General features: G+C 37.4%; 1 protein-coding gene across 2 annotated transcripts; it reads right to left on the bottom strand.

The window, feature by feature from the left end:
- Nucleotides 1-444: 444 nt before the first annotated feature.
- Nucleotides 445-4,270, bottom strand: LOC132627494 (uncharacterized). 2 transcript variants are annotated; one of them, XM_060342870.1, is made up of 3 exons: nt 3,669-4,267; nt 2,166-2,911; nt 445-1,420 (listed from the first exon to the last, which is right to left on the bottom strand). In XM_060342870.1, the coding sequence occupies exons 1-3, from the start codon at nt 3,954-3,956 to the stop codon at nt 907-909; spliced, it is 1,548 nt and encodes a 515-aa protein (XP_060198853.1). In that variant the 5' UTR covers nt 3,957-4,267; the 3' UTR covers nt 445-906. The 2 variants fall into 2 exon arrangements, with proteins under 2 accessions (XP_060198853.1, XP_060198854.1); XM_060342871.1 differs by having other exon boundaries at nt 1,251-1,406; nt 3,669-4,270.
- Nucleotides 4,271-11,483: the final 7,213 nt, after the last annotated feature.

The raw sequence follows: 11,483 nt of genomic DNA, 5'->3' as shown, positions 1-11,483 counted from the left end.
CATCTTTGTTTGAAAAAGAAACCTTAGTTTTTTACAAATTTCACCTACTTCATTGGAGTTTGAGATGTAAAGATGTGGTTGCTCTGGTGAATTTATGAACAAGGCCTTCGCTTTAAAGATCTTATGAGAGCTTTATACGCAAAGGCGAAGGTATTTGTTTGAATTAAATGGCGTCCTTAGGATTCTCATTTTTGGCAACATTAATGCAAATTGATGAAATGGAGAAATACATACTCGGGAAAATGACAAGTGAAGAAAGGCTCTTCTTATTTCTGGTGGGATAATATGCATGCTATAGTTATCTACTGGTTGCTATTTATTTCCTTCGCAGCAAAACAAATGAAATTTGGTTTTCAGATACATACATCTATTTTCCCAGTGGGCAATTCATGTGCAGTTATTTTGGCATCTTAACATGCTAGGAAAAGAAAAGGATGCACTGCATTTCTGGAACAAGGGATTTCACATAATATTTAGATAAGAAGTTAACTATGAAAGAATGCATGAGGTTCACAGCATTCCAGATTTGGAGATGTACAGATATACAAGAGGATATAATAATACTCCCTATACAGTATGTTGTCTAAGAGGTGATCTAATATCAAACTAACCTTCAGACTTCCATTCTCAAGAACCCATACAGATACACAATAAAAAAGGACCACAAAGAGGGAAGATACTCTAAAAGATGTTACATGTAACCAAAAGGCATAGATTATGAAGCTTGAAAGAATGAAAGGGAAATCTAAGGTGCTCTACAACTATTGATCCTTATGATAACTTTCAATGATGGCCAAAACCCTAAACTGCTCCATAAACTACTGATCGACTGATATAAATTCGTATTTCAATGTGTAGCCATGTGATCATCCATGTAAATAGAAATCTGTCTTGGTACAATGACTACTATAGATCCAGTTCAGAAAATGTCGAGTGGTGGTGGACTAATGTCTTCTCATCATCATCATCAAAGTCAAGTCCATCTTCCCCATAATCCATTTCAACAATGATTCTGTCTTCAAGGTGCTCTTGGGGTTCAGACGACTTGACTTGTGAATACTCTCGAGTAGCTGGAAAAGTATCCATGCCAATGATTTGCATCTCAGATTCTATCAGTGCTTCCATTTGAGCCCGCTCTTTATCTCTTGGATAGGTGCAATAGAGAAAAGAGTAAATAACACAGCATAATGCCATTGGAATTCCTATGGAAGTGAACAACGCTTGTGCCAAAGCTTTAGCGTTTCCTCTGTCTGTAGCAATACTTTCAGTACCTTCAGGAACTGGTTTATAACCATAAACATTCTGAGCCAGTAGCCCAACAACAGGAGGAGCAAAAGACGACAATATAGATTCAAATGATCGGTCCAGAGCATATATACTGGTTCTTGACTTCTCAGGCACTATCTCTGCAAAAATTGGACTGCTGGCACTTCAGCATAATATGCAATCAAGACATTCAACACTGACAATGCACAATGAATGCTGAAATCTAACGTTCTTAAGGAAGGACCTTCTCGATCATCACCCTTTTTGTGACCATGGATCTACTCATAAGTTAAATCAAAATGGCTACTTTAAATTTTGCAACACTATAATATACTACTCTACAACTTCATGGAACAATTGTTGAAAACCTATTAGTAATGTGTTTCCTTTAGGCCTTACTTAGATACTTAGATAATGATCTGACTTACCTCATTGACCAAAATCCCTTTTCCACCATTCCAATTAAAACATTTTGAGTAGCTAACTAACGAACACTAGGGTGTTTGGTATGAAGGAAAATGTTTTCTTAAAAAACAAGTGGGTTTCTTACTTATTTTTTTTACTGTTGGTAAGTAAACAAAAATATATTATCCCATGAATATTTATATGTAATCTAGCAAAACACTATGGGGTTGGGATGGGGTGGGGAGTGGCGGTTCGGGAGTGGGGTTGGGGGCGTTGGGTGGGTAGGGAGGAGACAAAGAATTTTGAAGTTATAGCACTTGCCTACTTTTATTAGGAAAATCATTTTCTTCATTTTTAAGGAACTTGTTTTCCTAGAAAAAATGTTTCCCAAAACATTTTGACCAACCAAACACGGAAAAACATTTTCTGGACATTCCAAACACCCCCTAACAGCAGACTAATGGACAATAGAAGTCTTGTAAGAAGATCATTACTTGTTTGTAGCTGGAGCATTCCAAGATATGCAGAACCCTGTAATAAACAGGACCAGTCCATGCACAAATGCTGCAGAAGGATTATCAGGCAAAGCAAGCAGAAGGATCGCTGATAGGGGGATTGCTGATGCTGAGCTTATTTGAGCCAGAATTATCCTCCCACAATTAGGTAGACGCTTGGATAACATGTCACCCATCCTTCCTCCAAAGAGTCCTCCAATTGAACCGCCTACCACAAACAAGCCAATAAGAATAGCAGTCTTCTCATGAGAAAGTCCAGTAAGCTCCAGCCACATTGGGGCAAAGGACAAAGCTGACCAAGGGAAAGAACCAGTAACACCCTGAGCTACAATAATCTGGAAAGATCGAATCTTTATGACCGATTTTGCTTCTTGTACAAGACCTTGCACTTCCGACTTGAAGGAATTACCATGACCTTCATTCTTCAGACGGCCATCTGGGAAGTGAGGATCATTAGCAAATAAGCGAACCAAAATACCAATGATAACACTGATGATACCAACGAGATGAAACGCGAGCCTCCAGCCTGGAATTCCCAAAAAAGTAATGGGTGCTATCATTAAGGAAAACAATCCACCAATTATCGAACCAATATTGCTAGTAAGCTGTAGCCATCCGAATGCTATCCCACGTTTGTCATCATCAGTCGAGTCAGCTACAAGAGATTGAATAGCAGGCGCAACTATGGCAAGGCCTATCCCATTTAAAGCTCTCGATACTGCCACCTTATCAAGCAAACGTGCATAACTTTAGAGAAGCCATCGCATAATCAGCATTCTAACATAAATCAGTTGGTTTTCCTAGAATGTTATTCACATATGTACATTCTACAAGAAGGGGGATATGGGGAGCTACTTCATGCAATTAAAATACAATCCAACCACTTAGTTATACTTGTTTTTATAACTAAGATGTTTGGATTAGCTTGCACGCACCTCAACTAATTCCACTGGTACCCGCTATCTCCACCAACACTTCGACTAATTTCACCTATACCTGCAAGCTCCCACTAACACTTCGACTAATGTCACCGATACCTGCAATCTCCCACTGACACAGGTACCGGGTAATTCTGTCTGTCACGACTTGGACAGATGAAAGAAATCACCTAGTATTTTTATCTCCGGGATATGAGCTTGAGACCTCTTGGTTCTAAACCCACCTATTGACCACTAGGACAGACCTCGGGTGCAAACACTTAGCAATACTTAAGTTAAACACACGACTCAATTGAATAGAATTAACAAATTCAAAACCATTAAAAGACAAAAATCACACTTATCATCAAGATCAACTACACCTCAATCTCAAACTAGCATTACAACTACAACAAAAAAAAATAAAAAAAAATTCACAAACTACTTGGGGTTGGCAATATGAATCACCAACCATACATTCTCTAATACACATATCACAACAAAAATCCAAATTCACTACAAGAAAAGCTGAAAAATCAAGAAAGGGGAATAATTTCCAAGAAACCTGAGAGAAGGTAGAGGAGAAAGCAACAAGAAAAGTGGCAGCAGCCCAAAGAAAAGCACCATAAGCAATCACATGTGCCCTGTTATGGCGAGTAGCAAGGTAAGCTGCAAGCGGGTAACAAAGGGACTGGACCATTGATCGGAAAAGAGTGAGTGAGCCCAATCTTGTTGGATCAGCATGTAGTGCGGATCCAACTTCCTTATACACACCTGGTAATAAAGATTCGTCTGCCCTTTCCATTATTCCAGCTAAGTTTACTAGTACCAATGTTAGTGTTTCTGCCTTCATTTTTATTTGCTAATTTAGAAGAAAATTGTGGGGTTTTTCACTAAGATTTTTGGATAAACACCAATTGTGAAATTGTGTTAAAGGAAGAATGGATTAAATGGTAGATGACAAGTGGCGGTGATGAAATTGATTAGTCACCGTTGACCGTGACTACAGTTGCCGCTTGTTAGGAGGAAGGGATGTTGGATTGGCTTGTGAATTGTTGAAATTTGGTAGTATTTGTAACAAATGTCAGTCGACAATTTTATGTCAATTTCATAATAAAGTTTCAAATATGCTTTTGAATTTCGAAGATTCTTCATGAATGCGAAACCTGGGATATTTTGCTGAATTTTGCGCCGTTGGATTGACTTATAAGTTATTTTCAGCTTTTTTAATTTTTGACTTATGAGCTTATTAGTTATTTTGTGCTTAAAATAAGCTCAAAAAAATAATTAGACTCATTTAGCTTAGTTTATCTAAAGTTTTTTAAGCCCATCTAAACAGGCTCAACTTCTTTATTACATACTTGCATGCATAGGTTGCCCAAAAAAAAAAAGAAGCTATAAGCAAAATCCGTAGACACCAAGTGGATATATCAAAAGGTGACACGTGGTGATAGGGACAAGTCAAATCCGAGTCAGCAAACGAGGGATTCCGGGAAAGCATACGATGCTCCAGAGAAATAATTTGGTAAGGGTCCGGAGGAGAGTGTCAACTAACTAATCAAACGCCATTCAATGCACAGCCGTTACAGAAGGATTCCAAGATTCTTCCGGCCTTTATCACCTCTTAATTACCTTTTTATTGCAACATTAATATTGGTAATTAAGAGGGGGGGGGGGGGGGGGCATGATTCATAGAATTTGTACTCATAGCTCAAGTATAAATAGAGCTTTTTATTTCATTGAAAGGGCATCTGAAACATTATACAACAATACAAAGTATTCATATTATTCTTAGCATTCGCTCTTTCTTGCTTAATTCGTTGAGGTTATAGTGATTCACCGCCCGTAAAGTATTCATATTATTCTTAGCATTCGCTCTTTCTTGCTTAATTCGTTGAGGTTATAGTGATTCACCGCCCGTAGACTCTAGCTCAAAGATTTTTCAAGGCCCAGGCTACATAACTAGATATGCTTTACTTTCACTTGTCTTGTTAATTATTACTTGCTATTTCATAACTTTGATTATATTGATCCACGTGTCCTTGACCATGAACACAAATTCAATTGTATCGATTTTTTGTGTAAACAGTTTGGCGCCCACCGTGGGGCCAAGACAATTGTGGTATCATTGTGTTAAGTCTTTTATGTTAGAACATATATTTCAAATATAACAAACACTATTAATGACCAAACTCATCTCAATACTGGGAACAACGATGGAGCAATTGCCCCTGGAAACGATCTAAATCAACGGGTCATAGAGAAAACAAGGCCTGCTGACGAAACCTCCTAAGAAGCAATACATATCGTGAGGGAGACATAGCGGTCAATGATGGAGGAGAAGGAAATCATGAGGCCATCTATCTCAGCACTTTCTGGCAACCCAAACGCTGGAGTTAGCAGGCCCGGAGGGACACCCTCGACACCAACTGTCGGTAACAATACAACCAGTGGAGACCGAATGGAGGGAGGAACCGTTGGGAATGAAGACGCATCCGGCGGCGAATCCGTCCAAAATGATCCTTTCTGGCCACAAGTCTTGGAATTTATGAAAGACATAATTGATTAGATGAATAAAAACGCTAAGAAAGATGAAAAGAACCTAAAGCAGTTGAAAGCTCGTATAGATCAATTCTCGGGGGCTCCGCCGCTCCTTGAGGACCCGGATGCAAAAAGTACATTCAGTTAGTTTACAAACCAGAAGCCGCCCCAAAAGTTGATCCTGAAGAGATTTAATATGCCAGACATCCACAATTATGACGGGACGACAGATCTGCAGGAGCACATAATGGCCTACACCATGGCTGTCAAGGGAAATGACCTAAAACCGGATGAGATCGAATTGGTCTTGATCAAGGAATTCGGCGACACATTGGCTAAAAAGGCTTAACTTGATATTCTCTTTTACTCCAACATTATTGATTCATTTGCTATACTCGCAGATATGTTTATTAAAGCACATGCTGAAGCCCAGAAGGTACGAACGCGAAAGGTAGACATCTTTCGCATAACGCAAGGAGAGATCGAGTTGCTCCGTGGCTATGTCACCTTGTTCCAGAAAGAAAGGATGTTGTTGCTCGTAGTTCCAGATGAATGGGCAGCTGAGGCTTTCACTATAGGTCTCAATCCTCTGAGTTCGGATGCTTCACGAAAACTCAAGGAAAATTCGCTAGAGTTCTAGTTAACAACGTGGAAAAATGTTCACAATCGGTACACGTCGAAGATTCGCGTAGAAGATGATCAGGTAGATATATCGACATTTTCTACAGCCCGGAATCAAGGTCAACTGAACTTTGGTATCGATGGCATTCTAGACACCGGTTCAAACCATACCCGTCAAGACCACAGACCGACAGAAAGCAGGAGTGTTTCCAGAGCGAGTCACGAGAAAAAAACTTAGATGAAAAACAGTAATGTCTACGAACATTGGGGAATGTAGCATCAAAGCAGTGGGAAAACAATAATAAGTACCAGAAGCATCTGAAGATGGCTCCGAAACAATTAAAAAAAAAAGAAGGATTGTGCCCAAAGGCATCATACCGAAGATAGCCCGAACTGGCTCTGGAATAAAGAAAAGAAATAGGGGTTGCCAGATCAGCCCTATAAAAAATAGAATTAACTAGAATCAGGAACTGATTAGACCCAATAGATATCAGCCCAGCCATAATTCTCTTGCAATGTATTTTTGTTCATTTCCTGTAACCTGTCATATACGCAAAGTTGTAAACACTTGTGTATGTTCAAGGAATGGAATGAAGCAAAATGATTGGTTGTGCTATGTGACCTTTAGTATTTTGATGATTTGACAAATATGTATAAAGAACCAGCTACGCTAACAGGAGAACATTGGGAAATATAGTTGTGGAGTTCCTCTAGACCTTGCGACATCACGAGAGATCAAGTGAGAGACCTAGTAAGGGATCAGGTCTTAGTCCATACAAAGATCAACTTTACAGCTGTAAAGCTGTGGGCACAGCACAATAGTACAGTACTGCATCTTGACCAATGGTAAAAGGCGTATGACCTGTCACTCTTACCTTGACGCTCCTTATATATACGCAACATATCCCAGGTGATATTTTCATTCTTGCGCAATCAAATTGCTCATTTCCTAAGTGCAAGTCTTCACCTCTTGAGGTGCTCTCAAGAACAAAGCTCCAACAAGCAGAAGGACCTATTCTCACCACTAAAGATATCTTAAGTCCTTAGGTTTGTTTGAGTATTTGTCTTTTGTTCTATAAATTGTAGATCTACTCTTCTCTTTTAAGAAGCTGTTTGTAGATATTTTGAATTCTCAAAATTTGTTTGTAGCTTTTGAGTGGTACACTAGGCTAGAGTTAGTCTAGGTGTATTAGTTCTCTTGGCTAGAGGAAGTCAAGAGTTAACTATGTATTGTAAAGGTTGAGGGATTATGTGAGTTAATTCCTAGGTTGCAAGAGTTGTAATATGAAGTTGATCGGTGTTAGTGGAGTTGAAATCCTACGTGGTAGGTCGTGATTTTTAATCCCTTTGAGCAAGGAGTTTTTCACAGTAAAATCTTGTCTTATTTACTTACTGCATTGCATCAGAGAACTGGTAGACAACCAGGTCTCTCATACACTGTTTGGTGAACGCATTGCTACTATCAGAAAACTTGCACCTTCTGAACATTCTCTTATACTTCCGAATGAAATGAATTCATTTTTAAATTTGCTCAGGCTTAAAAGCATATAAGGATTACGAGTCCAAACAATTGTGCCCAAAATGAACAGGATACGTCCTCTTCACAAGCACAGAAACATAAGGGCCCTCTCTTATATTGTAGTCCAGTTAAACGGCTAAAAGGCCAGATGCTATATTTCTCAGTCGTAAAGTTAACCGGACATGTTATACTTACGAACTTTTCCAGAACCAGAAGATTTAAATTCCTGGTCATTAACATCCCAGGCCTTTAAGGCTGCGAGGTTATAAAAGTTTTAGGTATAACTAAAAACCCTAGAGTAAAAAACTCTAAGACTAAACAGTTTCGGGTATAACAAAATACCCAAGAATCAAGTTTTGAGGTTTAAACATTTTGGGTGCAACTAAAAACCTAAGAGTCAAAACTCAAATATTAAAAGTTTCAGGTGAACACTATAAAACTGAAATTAAGCTTTTTGTGTTGGTGGTACTTTTTCAGCATCAACCGGTCGTTGCCAGTAGAAAAACTAGTGGCGGAGTTGTACTCTGAATCCTTAAGGCGTGTACTCTTTTTCCCTTCACCCTATTTTTGTCCCTATTGGATTTTTCCGGCAAAGTTTTTAATAGGCAGTCACGAGGGTGATTACATGAATTTCCGGCAAGAAGGAGAAAATCTTCCACTTCTCGATCACATCTCATGAGTAACCAGAAAGTGGGGAGACTATTTGTATAGGGTAAAATTCGTAGACACCAAGTGGACGTATCAAAGGTGATACGTGGCGATGGCGAATGGTTAGATCCGAGTCAACAAACGAGGGGTTCCAGGAAAGCATACGACGCTCCGGAAAAGTAATTTGCTGACTGCTACTAGAGATAGAAACTACAACGGGTCCGGAGGTGCGTGCCAACTCACTAGTCAAACATCATTCAATGCACAACCGTTACAGAAGACCCCCAAGATTGCCTTTATCTCCTCTTAATTACCTTTTTATTGCAGTGTTAATATTGGTAATTAAGGATGCATGATTCATGGAATTTGTACACCATAACTCAAGTATAAATAGAGTTTTTTTATTTCATTGTAAGGGGCATCTGAAATATTTCACAATAATACAAAGTATTCATATTATTCTTAGCATTCACTTGTCTTGTTAATTATTACTTGCTATTTCATAATTTTGATTATACCGATTCACGTGTTCTTAACCACGAACACAAATTTAACCGTACCGATTTTCTGTATAAACAATACTTATTTTTATATGCTTTGCTTTAATCTGGCTGTATGGAAAACAACCTCTGTATTTTCATAATATTCCAGGCACATAGCACCCTTCCCAGATCTTAAATTACACGGAATGTTATTGGTGGGGCGCTCCAATGATATGTAAAAATTGACACGGCCTTCGACAAAATTTAAATGTCTAATTTGTTCCATGACCATTTAACTTTTGTTCTTTTTTATATATAAAAAATGAGGTACTTCTTTTATAAGAAAAGAATAAAGAAGTATAAGAAAGTTTTATCTTTGTTATAAAATGACACAACTTTGGACATTTGACAGCAGATGTCAAACTTCGAGTTTCATTGCCAACTAGGGGATGTTAACATTTGATTCCGTTGTGATAAATAGTGATTTTAGGCCTTATACTATCTCATTAAACACACACATGACACAACTTTCAAATAATCTAGTGTGCGCTTCTGATTCTTTTAGTTGTGAATACTCACGATGTATCATAATTACTAACCGTTCTACCACAAATTAAGCCTCCCTATCAAGGTGGGGTAAGGTCTGCGTACATTTAACCCTCTCCAGACCCACACTGTGGGATTCAACTGGGTATGTTGTTATTGTTGTTCTACCACTAAATTAACTAGTATGTGTAATGTTAAGTTTGTATTATCTTTCCTATTAGTCAGAAATCTAAAAATAATTTTACATACTTTTCACATTAAAACAATAGACACATATTTTAATTAACTAAAAATTAAATATACTGACTCATATATTACAAACAACAAAATTTATCAATGACCGAAACACAAAAAATAATAGTTGTCCTTTTGGTTTTAATGAACCCATTTTGCTTGGTCGAAGATTAGTGGAATTCGTCAAATGATGAGAGACTCGCTTCAAGTTGCTTGCCACATTTATTGTCCTTGTGGAGCCTATAGTAACCATGTTCCTTTTTTGTTGGATCCCTAAGAATATCCCTCAAATATGCCGCCGAAGTGCCCAGATACCTTTTTGATGTCATTACTTAAGTTATGCCGTAGGTTTATAATTTTTATCGGGAAACAATAGTGTTAGTTTTTGAGTTATAGCTATATTTCACTTTTGGTTTCTGCGTAATTCGACTGAGCATATTTAACATTCAATTAATATAAACGTGTAATTTTGATGCATCAAATTAACGGAAGTTAAAACCTCAATGAAATCGATATTTTTATTTTTGAAAATTAAAAAGCATCACAAAAGAGAAGGTTAGCAAGGCCAGGCCACCATTGTCAACTTATCCTTTTCAAATGATACTCGTAATCAAATTGGTACAGAAAAGTATCTTTCCCGCCTCTTTCTATTCATTTCCTTCTGTTACGATTTTCTAATTTATTATTCTTTCTTGATAGGTTAGACCCACCAAAGAAAGCACAAATAAGAATAATTTTAATATGCAAGGATTAAGAAGCTTCAATCTTTCTTTGCTTTACGGCTATTTCAATTCGAAAGAAGCTGACAAATGAATCTAGCTGCCAGTCTCCCACTGAGCTCTTCTCATTGCCTAAAAAATTCTACTAAGATTGAAAATAGTGTAAACTTACTTATTAATCTCCTTATTTTTATTTTTGTTCTCTTTTTTATTTAATTATTTTAAATATTGATTCTGTTAAGTTTTTAACTTCCGTTAGTTTGAGGGATGAAAATCACACGTTTATATTGATTGAAGATTAAATATGCTCGGTCGAATTATACAAGGACCAAAAGTGGAATATAGCTTTAACTCACCAAAAGTGGAATACAATTATAACTCAGGGACTAAAATCACTATTTCCTTTTTTTTTTTTATATGTTTATCCATTTCAAAATAATTTTAGAAATGTGTATTGTAAGTTAGTTTTAACAAAGCTTAACTTTACATGGTTAGTTTTAACAAAGCTTAACTTTACATGGTTGAAATTCTAGTATTTCCGTCTAAAATTATTCTAAGTGAATACATATTAAATTGCAGTGACCAAATATGATGCTTATAATTTTTTTTTTTTTACTATGTACATTTTTTTTTGCGTGGAATTCCCTTCAAAGGCACTGGTCTTTAATTTATGGCCCTCAAATTGTTGGTCTTTAATTTTTGCCCTTCGCGTAAAAATTCACGGGTTCAGGGTTCAAACCCCCGCTCAGTCAAAATTAAAAAAAATAAAATTGCAACACAGAGTTTTGGATTCTTTGAACCTTATAAGACAGAGTTTGGGCAAAATTTTGCCTTAAGACCTAACTTTTGCCCGAATAGGCCTAATTTTGCTAAAACCTCAGCCTTACGATTTTTTTTTTTTGACTGAGTCGAAGTTCGAACACAGAATCTCAGGATATTAGGCAAAGGACAAAAATTAATGACCAACAATTTAAGGGGCAAAAATTAAAGACCCGGTGCCTTTGGAGGACAATCGTGCAAATGACCCTACTATGTACATTTTTTTTGTGCGGATTGCCCTTCAAAAGCAC

The sequence above is a fragment of the Lycium barbarum genome, chromosome 2 (assembly GCF_019175385.1).
Source record: "Lycium barbarum isolate Lr01 chromosome 2, ASM1917538v2, whole genome shotgun sequence".
NCBI classification, from domain to species: Eukaryota; Viridiplantae; Streptophyta; class Magnoliopsida; order Solanales; family Solanaceae; genus Lycium; species Lycium barbarum.
Note: the sequence above shows the minus strand (reverse complement) of the source record. Positions and strands in the feature narration are given on the sequence as shown.

Coding starts and splice junctions, on each gene's coding strand:
- LOC132627494 (XM_060342870.1), bottom strand. CDS start 3,956: ATGAAGGCAGAAACACTAACATTGGTACTAGTAAACTTAGCTGGAATA. Junction 2,912..3,668: donor TCTCCTCTACCTTCTCTCAG/GTTTCTTGGAAA, acceptor TTGCTTGATAAG/GTGGCAGTATCGAGAGCTTT. Junction 1,421..2,165: donor AATGCTCCAGCTACAAACAA/GTAATGATCTTC, acceptor AAGTGCCAGCAG/TCCAATTTTTGCAGAGATAG.